Source organism: Spea bombifrons, chromosome 4 (assembly GCF_027358695.1).
Source record: "Spea bombifrons isolate aSpeBom1 chromosome 4, aSpeBom1.2.pri, whole genome shotgun sequence".
Classification (NCBI taxonomy): domain Eukaryota; kingdom Metazoa; phylum Chordata; class Amphibia; order Anura; family Pelobatidae; genus Spea; species Spea bombifrons.
The window spans coordinates 36,810,791-36,829,742 of NC_071090.1; the positions used below are offsets into that span (position 1 = coordinate 36,810,791).

General features: G+C 38.4%; 1 protein-coding gene across 1 annotated transcript in view; it reads right to left on the minus strand.

Moving 5' to 3' along the window:
• Positions 1 to 225: 225 nt before the first annotated feature.
• CDHR2 (cadherin related family member 2) overlaps positions 226 to 18,952 on the minus strand; it is a 35,243-nt gene continuing 16,516 nt past the window's right edge. The window contains exons 13-32 of the mRNA XM_053462679.1: positions 18,528 to 18,683; positions 17,910 to 18,074; positions 17,743 to 17,804; positions 15,342 to 15,585; positions 15,008 to 15,247; positions 13,919 to 13,988; positions 12,816 to 13,427; positions 11,768 to 11,839; positions 11,142 to 11,191; positions 10,712 to 10,863; positions 10,519 to 10,621; positions 9,825 to 9,913; positions 9,079 to 9,156; positions 8,298 to 8,375; positions 7,990 to 8,050; positions 7,176 to 7,303; positions 6,692 to 6,805; positions 5,521 to 5,604; positions 4,830 to 4,890; positions 226 to 952 (exon numbers count right to left, since the gene is read on the minus strand). Coding sequence (XP_053318654.1) covers positions 824 to 952; positions 4,830 to 4,890; positions 5,521 to 5,604; positions 6,692 to 6,805; positions 7,176 to 7,303; positions 7,990 to 8,050; positions 8,298 to 8,375; positions 9,079 to 9,156; positions 9,825 to 9,913; positions 10,519 to 10,621; positions 10,712 to 10,863; positions 11,142 to 11,191; positions 11,768 to 11,839; positions 12,816 to 13,427; positions 13,919 to 13,988; positions 15,008 to 15,247; positions 15,342 to 15,585; positions 17,743 to 17,804; positions 17,910 to 18,074; positions 18,528 to 18,683 — 2,748 coding nt within the window. The 3' untranslated portion in view covers positions 226 to 823. The remainder of the gene's footprint in view (positions 953 to 4,829; positions 4,891 to 5,520; positions 5,605 to 6,691; positions 6,806 to 7,175; positions 7,304 to 7,989; positions 8,051 to 8,297; positions 8,376 to 9,078; positions 9,157 to 9,824; positions 9,914 to 10,518; positions 10,622 to 10,711; positions 10,864 to 11,141; positions 11,192 to 11,767; positions 11,840 to 12,815; positions 13,428 to 13,918; positions 13,989 to 15,007; positions 15,248 to 15,341; positions 15,586 to 17,742; positions 17,805 to 17,909; positions 18,075 to 18,527; positions 18,684 to 18,952) is intronic.

Below are 18,952 nucleotides of genomic sequence, written 5' to 3' on the forward strand. Positions count from 1 at the left end.
TGTATTACTGCATAGTCATCAAGCAGATGTTTTATGGTTTGTGGAGAACTTGCTTGCAGGTATTAACGTCTTGTCAAACTTACAATTTCTCATAATTCTTATGCAAAACAACTGACTAGAGATTTGTCCAGAAACCTCATTATAGGCAGCACTTAAGAAGATTGCCAAAGCTGCAAGGTGTACCCAGATATTTACAGAGGCAAGAAAAAGTAAGCGAGCCATTAGGAATTGCCAGCATTTATGTATAAATTTGTCTAAAAATATCATATGATTTTCATGTAACTTACAATAATGAACAAGCACAATCTTGTTTAAGTTATAACACAAATCATTGTATTGTTTGCATCCATATTGAAAACATCATTCAAAAAATCACAGTGTGAAAATAGTATGTGAACATGCTCCCATTTCACGTGGCCAGATTGGGACACCTGTGTTGTGTGGGCAAAGTGGGACCAGCCTCTGAAATTGGTTGTGGTACTCAAGGTGCCTCCTCGCACAGCTAAGCTTAAGGAGGCCAAAAAAGCTTAATTGGATGTCTGTCTCCATTGATGTTAAAGCTCCCTGTGCCAGTCAGGGGAGATCAGAATGATCATGATACTCCTGCCCACACAATTGGGGCAGTGCATGAAAATCTGCAGTCTTGGAAGGTATATCATGACAGATCAAATGACCCTATCATCTGCCCAAATCATAAAGTTCAAATTTCCATATAAATTATAAGTGTTATGTCATTGGACAACGAAAAACATGAAGCAATAGCCATTTATATACATATATTTAAAAATGATACTCTGTGCAGATTGTGAATCCACTTTATACATTATAAGTCTGTGGTATCAAGAGCTGCATTGCTGTATGAATTTTTCACTCTGTCATTAAGAGCGATGGCCAGGGGTTCATCTCTTTCATCATTTGAAGCTTCAGTTTCGGCGCCCATCTCCCTGTTTTCCTGTATACAAAAAGGAGTATGAATGAAAGAATCATACATGACAAAGTAAAAGTACAGGAACACATTATACAAAGCAAAATTAATGTTTAAACTTCAAATTCTAATCACTGGACAAACTATGCTCTGAGTTATGAGTTCATATCAAGGCACACTTCTTACAAAGGGGGTTTAAACAGGTTGGAAAACATTGCTCTATCTTTGCACTCAGGGAAGTACTATGAACAAGAGGGTTTGAGTAACTGTGGGTGGTGGTTGCTTAGCCTATGCCAACAATGTTAGAGACCCTAAGCTTTGTTTACCTAGAGGTATGTTTGCCTCTGACTCTGAGATGCCACCTTATGTCATTTATGCAGGTTTAGATTTTTTTAATGATAAACTGACTTTGCATATGTGTTAGATTGCCAAGAAGTAGCATGACAAACACTTGTGTACACAATATTCCTTCCCGCCATTCATCCACAGAACACAGATCCACTTAGCCCTACTAAATTCATTGTTGATGGGAGGTACCTTTTTCAAATTGAAGTGGATGATTTATTATTTCAGTAGTGACAAGAAGAATTGCACATTTGGATTTGTACAAACTTTATTTTGAATAAAATTTGCCAATATTGTGCCTTTGTAGGAATCTCCCCCCATTCAAAACGAATGGAGGCGACTACAATTGATTCAGAAATGTCTATAAGAAGGAATGATTACAGTTTTCTTGGGTGTGCAGAGGCGTCAGTGTATGAAATGGTCAGATGGCCCTAATATACCAGTCCCAAGTAGGCTGAATCCTTGTTGCCTGGAGTCAGAAATACAACCATCCGCATGCAGCAGCAGTATTAGTGAACATCCTGGCTGTAATAGTGGTAAAATATTCTCCACCCCACCTACTAACATGAGTTACTCACAGAGAGGTCATATTCATACCTGGGAACTTCTCGGCACCGGCTACCCAGAGCCTTCCCTTGCAGAACGAAGTTCCCGCTGACGTCGGTGGGCGGTCCCACTGACGTTGGGGGGAAACCCCATGTAAAGGAGAAAATGGGCAGGGAGCAGGGCGTGCCAGCCCATTTCCCACGACCCGGAGGATTCGGGTCTTGACCCGGAGAACCGGAGGAGCAGCGCTCACCCGGCAATCTCCGGGTCAAACCCAGAGAGTTCCCAGGTGTGGTGATATTCTACTTTGCAGAAGCAGCATCGTAGCTATGCTACTGGTTCCCCTACATGCACTGTCACCAGTACCACCACCACTATCATTAATACAAAATACAAAAAATGCTAGTACCACTAAATCTTCACCTGGTGTACAACACCTTAGTAAAGCGTGGGAGATGGCCATACTTTAAGGTGCAGATTTCGTCATCAGGAAGTTGTCTGGATAAGGTGTTAGGACATCTCAATAATTCTGGTATGAGCCAACACCTATGTGCACACCACAGCATAGCTTTGCCTCAGGGGGCAAACTGGCAGCAGTTTCTCTGAGGTGATCATTTATTTCAATTTTGTTGAATGTTGAGGGAAATCCATACGACTCGATGTGTCTATCTGCATGTGCCTGCTCTGTGCCATGCCCTGCCCTTGTGCCTCAACCTGTTGTTTTTTACTAATATAGAGTGGGGTGGATTCGGCCTGTCTAACAGTGCCTGATCTGTGACCTGCCCTGCCTCGTAGATAAATCTCTTTCCTTACTCTGGGGATTAGTTCTTCTTTTTCTATTATTACGGGACATTTGTATACAATCCTGTCGAATCTGAGTGTGTGGGTCTGGCAGAACTCACCTTGTGCGTGCACAGTCCCTGCACCTCAGTGGCCTTACTGGGGATCAATTCTTGTTAATATGGGGGAAGGGATTCTAATATTGGGGAGAAGTTGGTCCTGTACAATGTGTCTGTCTGGCAGTGCCTGCACTGTACCCTACCTCTGCTGCTGCAGCTCTGTCAGTTCTTGTTCCCTTTTCTAATAATCTAAGGGGTTCAGTTTTATACCATGTGTGTAAATGCCTCTGTCTGCCCGTGTCTTCCCTGTCTTTGGGGGTCAATCTCCTTCCTTGCCCAGAGGGAATAATTCTTTAAATATTTTTCTAATTTCTGGGTTACTTCAGTGTCCTGTCAGAATCTCTTCCTAAACCTTAAGATGCTGCTTTGAGTGAAAAGTGAGTCTGGTAGGTGGCAGGGACCTCACCATTTGGAAACACCCCCTGAATTGAATTTCCAAATCAAAAATCGCCTGCAAATTTTGTCTGACCCGAATAGTTGGAAAACAAAATTTGTTGTCTGAAAATGAACACGACAGAAACAAAATGAAACTTTTGTCCGAATGGATGTTGCTAGCCCTGCACAAGTCTAGTGACGAGTTGTGTCTTTCAATGTCACTGGCACTATAGACTTATATGAGCCTTTTCCAGAATAAAACTTTAATAATGTGATTAAAAAGAATGTTCCCAAAATATAATAAATCACTATAATCCAATTAAGATACACCTACCGATACATGAGGTGGAGAGAGCCCTGCTCGCAAGCTTACAATCTTGAGGGAATGGGGTGACAAACATAGGGCACGGAGAAAGGGTGAGAGGTAGTGTGGTGGTTGTATCAATGACAAGGAAGTTCTAGTGGCTAAGATGCTATGCTTCTCTGAAGAAGTGGGGTTTTTGATGTTTCTTGAATGTTGGGAGGGAGGGTGAATGCTGAAGGTTCGGTCGAAGTAGGTTCCAGAGATATAGGGCAGCACAAGAAGTCTTGTAGACAGGAAAAGGAAGAGGTGATAAGTGAGGGGGAGAGCCATAGCCCATGGGAAGAACGTAAAGATCAAATACAGAAATGTATGGAGGAGCAGTGTTATGGAGGGCCTTATATGTTATTACCAGGATTTTCAATTTAATTCTAAAGGTAACAGGGAGCCAGTGGAGGATTTCACAGAGTTGAGAAGCAGAATAGGAGCGGCTTGCAAGAAAGATAAGTTTAGCAGCAGCATTTAGGACAGACTGCAGAGGAGAGAGTTGAGAATGCCAACCAGAAGAGTGTTGCAGTAGTCAAGACCGTTCAAGTGAATGAACAAGAGGATTTGTGGATTCTTGGGTGAGGAATGGGTGGATGCGAGAGATGTTTTTTCGGTGCAAATAGGAGGATCTGGTGAGGGACTGAATGTGAGGGATGAAGGAGAGGTTTGAGTCAAGGATGACCCCAAGGCATCGGGCCTAGTTAGTAGGAGAGATAGTCGTGTTGATAATAGTGATAGAGAATTCAGGTAGTGGAGTGGAGATGGAAGGAGGGAAGAAATGAGTTCAGTTTTAGAAAGATTAAGTTTCCGGTAGCATTGTGACATCCATGAAGAAATAGCAGACAAGCAATTGGTAATACGGGACATGAGAAATGGAGAGAGATCAGGAGAAGACAGGTAGATTTAGGTCTCATCTGCATATAGATGATCCTGGAGGCCAAATGAGTTTATTAGTTTGCCAAGAGTAAAGTATAAAGAGAATAAAGAGAGAACAGCAGAGGGCCAAGGACTAATCCTTGGGGGACGGCAACCGAAAGTGGAAGGGGTGATTATGTCTTCCCAGAGAAGCTGACAGAGAAGGAACATTAAGACCAGGAGAGAGCAGTGAATGAACACTAAGGAAAATATATAGAGCAACAAATAGAATATATATATATATATATATATATATATATATACCGTACTTAAGCTTTATCCTGTAATAAAAACAATTGCTCAACAAAAATCCACAACTCTCTCTTTTTGTAATCAATGTGCTTAGTGTAGGTTTCTTTTTAAAGTTATTTATTTAGTAATTTACTGTACACACAAAAACAAGTAACATTCTACAATAACTGAAAAGGCTTCTAGCCACAGTTTGTTCTATGTTTGCAAAAAAATGATCCCCTACCTGGAGCGTGGAAGAATTATTGTGGTCCTTGTCAAGTATATGTTTGTAAAGGGAGTCCACACTGCAAAACAAGCACAACATCTTGTTTAATAGATCTTGGATGGTCATTTTTACCAAGACCCATCATGTTTCCATTTGTCTTCTGGAGATGAGTTCTCTTAATTTGTTTTATGTCGCACCCTCTCTCACCTTTAAATAATGCTGACAGGTTAATTTCTATTAATTTACATGAGGGCTGGACTAGGGATGATTAAGTGGTTCTGGTACTTTAAGGGCAGTGGCTGCTAAATGGCAATTGCATTCTTTATACTTTCACAGCATGCACCTCGCGTACTTAGCAGGCAGCCGCACACTAAAGGACCAGATCTGCCTCTGGAGAAGCAGTATTGGTAAGTACTCTATCGGCCACCAGTCCACAATGCATTTGCCCAGGCCTGATGTGAGTTATATATAAAATTATTTTTGTCACTCTAGAAACCAATGGAATTGACCGTCCAGCTCTAACATACCATTGGCTGTTATGGTGATAGCACCACTTTTTATTTATAATAGCAATGTCCCAAACACCTTCTCAATGCTTCTAGCGTTTTTGAAGGTAAAAGGACAGATTATGTCATTATTTCAATATCTTGCATTAAAGGCTACACAGGACTAGCAAATACGGGTGAGTTTTTTGTGAAGATTCCCTTACCTTACGCTGTCACTCACGGAAGTGGTTTCATCAAATCCTAGATCCACAATAGGACCCAGATCCACATTCAATATAGGGTTAGCTCTGAAATAGAGACAAAAAGAGAAAATATTTAAATATCATCTGCTTTTTGACTGCCCACAGACACATAGGAAAAAAAGAAAAGTATAAAATCTGGCATTCTTTTACTAGATGTTAATGCTTCACTAGTTTACATACAAACCACCATGATGCATATCATGCTTTTCTTTGTTGCTGATCCAAGTATTTCTGCCTTTTTTATAAGCTGAATGATTGGGTAGTGTGTTATTACGAAAATGTTAAATTCCTTACTTTTCCATGAAATTTGTTTTATTTGCACATTTTCAAGGTCACCGTTGCCTTTGGACTCCCTGCTCGCAAGCCACACTGTGCTCACTGCTTGACGGAAGTGCTAATTAGGTCTGTCTCAGAGGGCATATGATAACATTATATAAATATATGCAGGGCCACAATAACGAGCTCTTCAGTGACCTGTTCATTAACAGAAATATACAAAGAACCAGAGGTCACCCTCTGAGACTGGAAGAGCGCAGGTTTCATAGACGACAAAGGAAGGGATTCTTTACAGTGAGGACAATAAAGGTATGGAATTCACTGCCAAGGGAGGTAGTGTTATCCAATACATTAGATACCTTCAAAAGGGGTCTGGATATAAATAGAATAACATTAATATTTTAGAGCTTCTTGATCCAAGGAGAAATCCGATTGCCTCTTGGAGTCAAGAAGGAATTTTTCCCCTGATGGCAGAATTCGAAGTAGCTTAATTAGGGGGTTTTTGCCTTCTTTTGGATCAAGAATAGGAAGGTTAGGTAGAAGGGTTGAACTTGATGAACTATGTAACTATGTTCCCCAGAGATCATCTTTAGTAAGTTGTTAATTAGTTAGTTTGCTGCTGCCTTTTTTAATTTATTTTTGGAGTGGCCCTTTCTTTGAGCTGAAGATGAGGGGCATCATATGACAATGCTTAATGGGCCATTAAAGGGCCAATATAAATAGCTTTTTCCACAGGTTGCACCCCTTCAGTGGCAAGAGGGTGGATAGTTATTTTTTAAAGTTTTCGTTTTAGTCACAATTACACTGTGTAGTTTAAGTATCCATTTAACAGCATTATCACATTGGTTGTCCTTACCTGTCAGAATTGAACTTATTGGTCCCAGGTATGACCTCTGCTCCTTGCACAACTTCCCCAGGCAACGCCTTTGCTATCTTTGAGGCTTTGATTGCGCGTAGCTTTCTCTTGTTGCTGTAATACACAGACAGTCATTGTCTGACCCTAATTTTGCACTTAGGCCTTGCCATCGACAATACATTAGGGGAGAAAAGGGTAAAGGACATGGACAATGTGTGCACAATGAGTGTCATTATATAGGGTGTTTCCTACATGGGCAAAATTATTGGCAATATAAACATTTTCTGTTGTTTAGTTATAAATGCTATATATGTTACCTGCCTGCAAAGAGAAGCATATAGATTTGGTTTATAAAGTGTTTCAATTAAAGGGTAGACACTCATTATAAAGGAAAAATGGGTCAGTTTAAAAAATGCTTACAACTCTTTCCACAAGTACAGAGACATTGAAATAATCACAAAGCCCAACTAATACATTGTAATACCTTTTTCTAATGCAGACCAGAGCTGTAACCATAATGATAAGAACAAGGACCAGGGCACCAGTCAGACCTGCAATAACTCCATACAACATTTCATTTTCTTTATTATCTCCTGGATCGTTAGGGCTACCCTATACATGAAAAACAAAACACCATGTTAAGCTTAGTTTACCATTGAGCAATAATATGTCATATATATATATATATTAAATAATTATATAATTAATTATATATATTTTTTTTAAATACTAGATACATTACATAAAGTTACATTATTGTTATAACATAATGCTTACATACATTTTTCTTTGGCTGGTATGGTTTATTTTTCCTTCCAAAAAAGGTAATTCTCTTTCATGAACAAATATTGCTTTAAATATACGGTATTATATGAACAAAAGGATTGGGACACCTGACCATTACACCAACAGAGACTTTTATGGCATTGCATTCTATTTGTTTATGAATATTACAAGTTTGATTTTGTAACTCCTTACTATTGGCACAAGGGCTCAGGTTCTCTTACTTTTTACCTTATATTATCCCATTACAAACCAGTTAAAGGGGACACCCCATCGTCCCAGGGAACGCCCTACAATAGATATGTATATGAAACTAAACATTTACCTGAGGTAAAAGCCTGAGCCAGGTCTCCACAGACTAGATCTACCAAATCATAAAAAAACACCATTGCATTTTCCTGTTTTTCAATAAAGCAGTCCCTATGTTGACCACGTCTAATTTTCTATTACAGTTTGTGATGTGTATGTTCATGAGTTACTGAAAAAACCTAAAAATCGAGGCGGAATTGACTCACAATGACTTTTAGCCCCAGCTGCAGAAGCTCAGATAATGCTACCGAATTTCCACGAATGATCCTATAAAAGAAAGCAATATGATGCTGAGAACTTTGGATATCTTAGCGAGACCAATACCCTTTATTTTCATCAAACCAGAATCATATTCTATAAACCCAGGGAACAACTATATCAATACAAAATCCCAAACTATTTATTTTAGATTAGAAATAAATGTTAAACATACATAAAAGGGTCAGCATAGTAAAATCTAGATACTGTAAAATAATTTTTCAGAGAAGCAATTTATGAGTGAGTCTGCACTTACCGGTCCAATGCCTCTGGTGTGATAGCAGTGCCGTTACTATACACAAAGTACACGTACAATATTGTTTCAGGATCAGCTCTAAGAAGAGAAGAGTGTTTTTTGAAGGCAAATATCCCACTATGTAATTATTGCTATATACTCTACTACTATATATTATATTACTATATAATATATTAGCTTATACCAGGTAAGCCAGTGTTGGCATGAGTATGATACCTGGTTGGGCCCTGGATTGTGAAGACATGTATTACATGCCAGAACCCATCCAAGCCCACCAATATCTTGGGCACCTACATTCAGCCCAGCATGAAATGTATTACACATCTGGATTCAGTGGCTCTCCTTTTTTTGCCGTTGGAAAGATTACTGTCCAAGCTTTAGTTCTACAGATCAATGGAATAACTGCAGTTCCAGTGACAACAAATATCAGATTTCTTATAAGCTTTTATTCTGCTAGATTTTTATTCTACACAATGGGCTCTGAATAAATGGAAACATTCTGTTGATTTGTACTGGGAAAGCTTGGGACACATTATTTAGAAAATCGGGTATTATGGGTTTTTAGTGTAAATTGTAGAACCTACTGATATGGCACTTACAGCTTTACTAAAGAGGAGCTGTCATAACCATTTGAGAACTTAATAACTGGAAAGCATCAAATTCAGTAGTACTCTCATATTCCATTATTAACATTTTTTTTCATCCCTCAGTGTAGAATCATACCATTAACAAAAAAACCTCCTGCTTTTTTTCTTTACTATTCCTCGTTTGACTGACTCACCGAGAGGAGATACTTTTTGAAGAAGCCTCTTTGATATCAGATATATACACAGTTGCACCTGTTGCCACAGCAAGCCACCTGCCATGAAAAACACCTGTTAGCCCTTAATTGAGAGTGTGTGATGCCACTTTGCTTTGTTAGCAAGGGAGATCATATCTCAACGAGGTTACATATAAAAAAACACAGCTTTTGGCAGGAGAGTTGTGGTTTCAATTCACTTAATTATATGACATGCTGTTCCTAGGAGTGTTCTTTGCAAAATGGATTTGGCCCTGTGTAATGCATTGTTCATTTAGTAGGGTAACTGAATCTCACTGATTTAATTATGCATTATACAGGGCCAGTCAAGTTCTGCTTGCAGCAATAGATTACTGGGACTGGGTGTTTATAATGTAAAGTCAGTGAGCTTAAACTGCAAAATACTTGCAAACGCCCACTTTTGTGAATGAATCAAATAGTGAAGACCTTCTTAAAATACAATAATACTTATGGTTCCCTTGGTAACACAATAGACTGTATTGTTTAACAATAAATGTCAAATGGAAATTAAAGTTCCTAAACTAGACTGGCAAAGGCAATTATCTCAAGACACACTTCGGTCTGTTACACTAGCAGCCGTGCCGATGTATGTTGCATATTTTCTCTGTAATAATATATTAGGAAAATATATCAAGATGAACCCTATGTGTCCCACTGATGATAGTATCCCCCTAATTCAATCAACCACAATAACTTCTCCTCCTTACTTCTGGATCTCTTCTGAATTTTCCCGCACATAATCCGAAGATTTTGAGAACGTCAGGCTGACCCGGTAGGATGTGTCAACGGCAAAAATCTACAAGTTACGGACCAAGAGAAGAACGGCAGAGGTTTCAATGACTATGAAGGAATGTAGGCATTATAAAGGCTGGTTACATAGTTAGTATAACTATGAAGCAAAGACATAAGAAGCCCTCATGGTTACTTACAGTTACTGGATGCCAGTAGATATGGTACAGTTATAGGGAATGTAAAACCAGCAATGCCAATCAAGCAAATGATGTAGTGAGTTGACAAAATAAATAATCTTCATGTGATTCAGACATAGCAAAGGTATTCCTAGGTGAAGTTTCTTTTGAAGAACATATCAGTAGAAGGTGGGTTAAGAAATGTTTCATATAGTATTTGTCTGCCTGAATGTGTCATCATTTCTTTTAACAGTGCAATATAGTCAATATACCTATGTCTTCTACTATTTGTAACTGATTTCTTCTCGGTATAATGAATTGAAAGCTACTGTACCTCATAACAAATTTCTAGATAACTCCAATTATTTGTAGCCAAGAACAAGTGATATTTAAAATGAGGTAAGTATAAGTAAGGTAATTTATGTCTGGTTTCTGCTTTCATCGGATTGTAATACTTTGGTTATTATTTTCACCAAAAATGTTGACCCCTTACATTTATTGAGCGAGTAGCATTAAGTGGTGGATCTCCTCTGTCCATTGCATTGACAGTGACTTGGTACTGACCCTTCAAATTCACATCCAGGGAAGTGGCAACCCTACAATACAAAACACATTATACAGATATTCACCTAGCAGTGTTTAAGCAATTGTATATAAACTCAGAGAAGACATATGGGACTACTAACCTTATACTACCCTGGTAGTAGTCCTTCTCTAAAGAAGGGACAATATTGAAGATGTTGGACAATGATGTGGTTCCTCCACTGGAGAAGATGAAAATCACAGAAGCAATTGAAAAAATGATTTCTGCGTTCACTCCCATGTCCTTATCTCGTGCCTGGTGAAAAAAATAAACAAACAAATCTATAACTCACACTGACCCTTTATGGTGTCATGCAACAATTTATCTAGCACATGGTGGTCCTCTAATGACATATTGTGGTGTTGTGTTTGAATGCAACCAAAAGAACTCTGAGGGCTACAAGGATGACTGCTTAAAGAGAGATGAAAAGTGGCAAACTAAAATGAAATACTATTTTGCCAGCCCAGAAATAAAGTACTTATTGTCAACTTCTTTCACATAATTGATTCACATTGTGTTAAAGGATTCATTACCTTAACTAGAGCTACTTGGTAATCAAATGGAGCAGCTTCGGGCACAACCACTGTAGGAACACAGAATGACACAAAAAGTCAATAAACATCTTAAATATTGGAAAAATCAACCAATGGGTTTACCTAAATCCAAAATATAATTTAACTATACATTATACAGTCAAGCTCTTCCTGCAGCAGAAGCTCACTTGGGTTGGCCCTTTATAATGTATAATGAAATCATAATTATCCTGCAAACTTAGTTTTCAACTGTCCCTTCAGTGAACAGATCCTACATTGTGAAATAAGCGGTTAGTAAAACTAGCACGTTCAGCTTCCTACATTCTACAGCAGATTCAGGTTTAATGGTGAATAGACACCTCTAGTCCTTCAATTTTCCAATCCAAGCCTACCACCTAGGCCTCACAATACCCTTAATAAAATGTATGACTACTCCATTCTAACCCATTTCTTGCCACTGCTAAAATCCATCTTGTTATTGACTTCTATTAAATACCATTAATTCAAATCTAGCCATAATCTGATAATATGATATATAAGATACACTGTTACCAAACCCATTATTTGCCCAAAAGTATAATATGTTTGTAATAACCAAACCCATCCCAAAGAGAATATTTATTTACCGAATGTTTCATCAATCTCTAAGAACTCTGGTATATGATCATTAACATCTTGAATCACCACTCGCTGGGTAACTAAATGAGTGGAAAATACATGGAAAAAATGAATTAGTATAATATATAGCAAATCATTCTACAACATAGACAATAACTGTATAAATTGCAGTTAGACAAAAAAGAGTAAATGTATAAAGGGGAAATTTCAGAGAGCTAAGAAAAATAATGAATGCATAAGGTTGTACTTAGAATGCTCAAAATAAGAAATCATTAGCATAATGGCAAAAACTCTATTCAAAGAAAAGTTTATAAGGAATTTTCCATATGTTTTCCCATAAAGGGAGTATGATGCAGGATTCTATCAATGTGGATGCACCTTAAATAATATATGTTACAAAGGTATTGGGGCCAACTGAGAAAGAGGACAGGGAACTATACATGAGGGTTCTGAAGTCTACTGAAACAGAAGTTTAATAGTTTATTGGATTATTGATTATAGCCGATGTAAAGAAGAGAGGATAATTATAGGTGGTGCTAATGGCATGTAAATAATAGAGTATAGACATAACTAAATGGAGTTAAGAAGTATTGGAGTGTAAAAAGAGAATAACATTGCAGGGGCAATGGAAGAACATGGAAGAAATAGAAGAAACAGTGGTGGAATACTATGGAGAGTGATATGGGATGTAATGATATGTATAAGGATATAGCTACTGTTTTTGGAAAACAATGATGATACCACAAACCACCATATCACAGTATGATGCTATAATTACTTCCTACAGGGTTGGCAACGACATTATGTTTCAAAGTCGCCAATGCGCCACCTCTTGTTCACTGTGGTTGACATATCCCAACTTTCAGAATGGCTATTATTACCAGTTTGTTTGAAGAACTATACTGAGTTTTTCTGTGAGCAGGAAACACATAAATCAAGGCATATGTTCCATATAAACCAGTAATTTTTTTCAGTGTGAGCATATGGTTGGATATGTAGAGGATTTCAGACAGAGAACATAAAATACAGGAAACAAATTAAGTTTTAAAGTCTAACCATTTGCGCTGTATCTCTCTCCCAGCAATGTCATTTTGTCTTCTACACGTAATAATATCACCACCAGATCACAGAGCTCATAGTCCACATCTTCAGAGCGGTTTACGTAAAGCTCCCCAGTTGGTGCCAACCATAGCCAGTCATGGCAAATGCTGCCAACGTCAACTCCATTTTTTAAACACTGCACAGACAGCTCCTGGAACTCCAGTTTATGGTCTGTGTCAGGGTCAGTCGCATTCAGACTGGCGAGTCTCTCTATACCCACTGTTCTGTTCTCAAGAACATTGAGATCTTTTAGAGATGACTGGTCTATATATGGAGGCTCGTCATTGAGATCCAACACTTGGACAATGGCAGTAGCAGTTGCAGTATAACTGACTCCCTGAGCCCCATTGTCCTGAGCTTCAATGATCAGAGTAAAGCTTTTTTGTTGTTCATAATCAAGTTTCACTTCAGGATCTATAGAAAGGTCTCCTGTGAAAACACCTTTGCCTTCACTCTGTGCACGGATAATAAAGTTCCCTGATCCGCCCTGTGAGATACGGAAACTAACTCTATTGTTTAGGTCAGTTTGGTCATGGTCTTCAACTTGTAGGCTTCCAACAAATGCCCCTGAAAGACACAATTTGTTATTGGAGCTGACTGGTTGTCACTTATATTACATAAGCACATGTATAATATTTTGGACATACAATTGTAACGTGGTTTCAATGACAAAGTAGTAGGAAAAACACTTGGAGACTGAATAATCTTCAAATTAGTCTAGAATACAGAATGTATTATTTCCCAGGTATGGGTTATAGAAAATTCCAGTGGTTTTACAGAAATTACAGAAGTTGAATCCCCATGCATGCTAACACTGATAAAGTAACTCTTATATTCACTAACGTATGAGTTGCATGTTGGTAAAATAAAGAGTGCATGTAGCCTGAAAATTTGGAAGTTGAATGTCCATGATGGTTAAAATATTCAGAATTTATTTCCTCCGTGTTAATTCTTTTTTACATTGCAAAAAGATATATATGTAAATGCATAACAGAATGAAGCAATCAGTACTAAATTAATTATTATGCAGGTGGCGTCACAAAGGAGATATGACCTACCATTGGTGCTCTCGTTGACAGAAAAATGAAATTCTGGTTTTCTGAACAATGGTTCATTGTCATTTAGATCCTGAATGAAATATAGTGAGATATTTATTTCCTCATTCACAATAAGCATAAGGTTGCTATGACAAGATCATTATGCTCTATTTGTAATAGTACAACAAGCAGAGTGCAGAAGGCAAAGGAGAAATTTCCTTGTGTTGGACCTATGGCTTAGGTCTACATTCCATAAGTTACGGTATATCAAATTGTGTAGTCTTGATTTATAGTATTAGAAGCAGTAGAACATCGGATCTTTTGATGGTGATGTTCTATCGGAAAGTAAGAGGATGGGATAGGTTGCAGAGAAGAACTAGACTCAGAATGGTTTGGTACACATAGTTCTGAGATACGATTTTATAAACAAACGAAATTACTATCATTACAATGTTTGTAGTAATTTGCATATATAGGCAGATATTCAATTTTTACTCTGCAACAGCAACCTAACTGGTAGATAACAACACACCTACTGGTCTGCTCGTGTAAATTCTAACCACACACTTATTGTTGATCTCACATACTAGTCACAAAAGCCTTCAATTTGGGAATATCCTTTGTGCTTTCTATTAGAAGGTGACTTCATATTAATTAATTTATTGTTCCTCCATCATGGCTTTACAGTTGTGCAGGTGGTCTAACACCTGCTATTGTCAGGGTCAAATGGCCCCGTTGTTTGTTGTGGAGAACAGCAGCAAGAAGGTGCTCATCTCTGCAAATGTCCTGCTCACTAAGGACATCTTGTAGAGAACAGACCTCTTTGAGAGCAGATGACGTTCAAAGGGTAAAGGCGACAGAATGGCCGTTCGTTCTAAATATCAGGGCAAGCAGAGTACATCATAATGTATGGTGGAAGCCAGGATCAGGGAGCCAGAGGTCAGAGTAATCAGGAGGCAAAGCAGGCTTTGGCAACTGGAATATGTAAAGGATAGCTTGGTTGCCTAGTCAAATTAACTGTATACAATGCTACCCTTGAAGATGAAGCATTTTAAATAATAGCCCCAGTGTGGGTGAAAGGAAGCGTATACACTTTCAATTACTGTTTACCTCAACATTGATGGTCACGTTGACATTAGAAGACAGAGAAGGCTCGCCAAGGTCATATAGTTTCACAGTCAGAACAATGCGACCATTCTGTGTTTCGTTAATAGCTTCTCGGTCTAGAGGAAATAAACTTGTAATAAGCCCTGTGGTGACATTAATGGTGAAGTTATCACTCAGGTCACTAGGGATGAGGAGGAACTCAATTTTGCTGTTGTTGGTGTTTGGTTCATCTGTATCATATGCCTACGAAGAACACATATGTAAGTCAATTTATAGCAATGTTACACATATGAAAACATTGTACTTTGCACTATGACCTTGTCCTCTTTCTTCTTACCTCAATCTGGATGCTGATATCATTACTGTTCTCATTTGTAAATATATTGTATATCCCGGCTGCTGTTGGGGTCTCATCATTGATATCAAGTATAGTTATTTCAAGTAGAGTGGTACCCTTTGCATCCCCTCCATCCTGTGCTTGCAATGTTGCATAGTATACAGAGCGGCGTTCTCGATCTAATAAAGTCCCATTGACCACGCTTATTAGTCCAGAAGTAGGATCAACATAAAAATTTTCACGTCTCAAGGGAAATAAAAAAAGATGTCATGTCAAGTCCATTTCTAAAATGTATATTTGTATCATACAGTAAGAAAGTGTTATCCTATTCCAAAACAAACATGGAAGCTTTATACTGTGATTCCCAATGTAAATGTCTTATAAAAGGATCAGTAGGTCATAGTCATTTAAACAGTATTATTACCTGCCCATTCCAATACCTCTATCTCTACCCCTAGTATAAGTGTCCTGTCTTTAATCATTTGAAATATTTGGAGGTGTGCATATAGGGATTGAGATGACAAATTTGCTTCAATACCATATACTCCTTGTGGCTCTATGTAGCAATGAACACAGTGTTGCTTGGCCCATGACTTAAAGGGGAAGTTCTATGGGAAAATAAACATTTTTCTTTGAACATAAAATACAATACTGTATTTCATTTTAATGTAATATACTTTATTTATCTGCAGATCTAGAAGCTTTCATTTGTGGATAGTCATGGGCTATTTTGCATGACTTTCCCTGGGCAAACATCACACTGTGCTGATTACTTATGACAATGCTAATAAAGACTTACTTACTATTTTACTCTATAGACTTTCATCAATTTGAATGTGCAACTGGGTGATTGAAACTGAAGGATTCTATTGTTTACTACAAGGCACCGCAAGTCTAGATAAGATAACAAAGCCAGAACATACAAATCATCTACCACACCTAAAAACTACAGCTATTTTGAAGCAGAAAGCATTACAATAGTGTTGAGAACTCATTTTTAAAGTGGTGTGTAACAAAAAAAAGTGGTGGGATTTCCCTTTAAGGACAAAAGTACACCCCTCCCAATTGAATTAGAGGTAGACGTGCAAATGGGCCAAAAATGATTCAACAAATTTTCCGGTTAATTTTTGGCCCATTCGTTTTCATGCAATGAATTTAGATCCCTGCCCATTTGTTTGGCTGAAAATTCAGGAACAAAATTCATTGCCCAGTGCCCACATTCACCTTATTCACTCTCTCACACTCTCTAAATGTTTTACTACCTTCTCTGCCAACCACTTTCGCTTCTGCCAACCACTTCCCTATCTTCTTCTGCGTTTTCACCTTCTATCTTCTCCCTTCTCTTCTCCATTCTATCTTCAATCTTCAATCCTTAATCTGGTGTCTTCTTTCTTCCTCTGCATCTCTGCGGACATAACCCGGCAACATCCACCAAAATGGCAGCCCTGTGGTGACGTACTCCCCGATCCTCCAATCAGGGAAGAGGATGTCACCAAAAGCGCCAACTGAGGGCAATATGGCCAACGCAAGCACTGTCATTGTGCCCCCCATGCGGGCTGGCCTCATACAAGCTTCATATGAATCACCAAATTGATTAAATTAAGTAAATTTGCAATTCGTACGAAACAGAAGGCACAAGTCGAATTAGAGATGTTTCAGCCACATCCATTACTAACATGGCTGCTAACATGGCTGCCGAGCGTAGTGCGTAAAAATGATCTGTCCTCTGTAGCTTCGCTTACTACAGAGTTCCAAACTGTCTCTGGAAGTAACATCAGCACAACCATTGGGTCAGGAGCTTCATGAAATTGGTTTCCATAGCTGATCAGCTGCACACAAGCTGAGAATCACTATGGGCAATCCCAAGCATTGTCTGGAATGGTGGAGCAGTAAAAATGTGTTCTCTGGAGTGATTAATCAAGCTTCACCATCTCGAAGTCTGAAGTTTGGCGGATGCTAGGAGAACGCTACCTAATGGAATGCATAATGCCTAGTGCAAACTTTGGTGTAGGAAGGATACTGGTTTTTCAGGATTTGGGCTAGGCATCCCAATACTTTGTCCATATAGCGTAAGTTGTTTCAATAGTTTATTTACAAAAGCAAAACATTTTAGCTCAACTCTTTTTTTTAAGTTGTGAAAATTGACTGTTTATAAAGGCGTTGTTCTCTGGTGCTGTGTAAAAAAATACATATTGTGTTTCAGTAGCTGCAGAAAAGTAATTAGGTGTAGTGTTTGGTTCAATACTACACTGTGATAGGATCATTGTATTGCAGATACAACAGACAGTCATCAACAAACGCACAAGGAACGCTGAGTTTAAAGAACCTAAAGGTACTTTGTCTGGTCATAGAAAAACTGCTTCCAAATGTCTTTAGTTGCTTGATATATTTAGTTACTTACATAGATTCTGGCAACAGCTGGTATGTGATATGTCCCAGAGACCCAGAGTCAAAATCTGTTGCCTGGCAATAATTCATAAAACATATATTAGGAAAAAAAAAATAGAAAACAACCGCAAATTATCACATGAGGCCATGTGATTCTTATTCCAACTTCAAAGCACATACCGTAATTGTTGCAATGGTGGTGCCATCGGCGCAGTTTTCTTGTACTTCAAGTTCATAAGTTGCCTTAGCAAATGTAGGTATGTGGTCATTTATATCTAAGATGTTGATGCGCACACTGGCAACGGAGCAGCAGTTTTCCAAATTACCTGTGTCATTGGCTACAATCTGAAAAAAACACAAATGTTTTCAAATTTGTTATTAGATAGGACTATGTACAAAAAAAACGCTTCTCCGCTGTGCTTGACAGTTGGTATGAGGTGTTTGTGCTGATATGCTGTGCTTGGTTTTCCATCTCCACTTTCGTCTGTACAATGGACATTGTTCCAAAAGTCTTGTGGTTTCTTCAGATGCAACTTTGCAAACCTAAGCTAGTCTGCCATGTTCTTTTTAGAGAGAACAGGCTTTCTCCTGGCAACCCTTCCAAACAAACCAAATGTCACGGCCTATACTTACTCAGGCAGCAGGTAGCAGTGCACCCACAGCTCAACGTTTCAACTCCACTAAATAATTATTTTTGTGGGTCTTGTGTGACAATGGGAGTAGTATTTAGTGCTAGAGAGATGAATATGATTTGTCTTTTAATTATTATTTGTAAAAAATTATAAATCAAGCAAATACCTCCACTTCCATTAAGTGGATCTTCTCGTAGTCAATAGCTTCTGGATTTCTGACCAGAATCTGCACTTGCCCAGAGTTTATCAAGCGTGCCGGAGACACTGAGAAGTAGTTAGCGTCTACCCCCCGAAGGTATAAATGAAAGGTCCCGTGCTGACCCTGCAGAAGGAGATAATAGAAATCATCTCGCACAATGTTGTATTAATGACTCACACACAACTACCAGGCATCATGTGTAATAAAATTAACTGTAAACAAACAATAAATAATTCAGTACATAACTGGTGTCGCTTGGTTCGCTTAATTTTGAATGAAAGTTCTATTGATTTTTGCTTTTTCCTCATAGGTTTTGAATGCAGCAGTCAATTGTCAGAATGGAAATGCTTTTAGACCCTGCACATTTCTTACAAATTCATTGAGTCATTTCT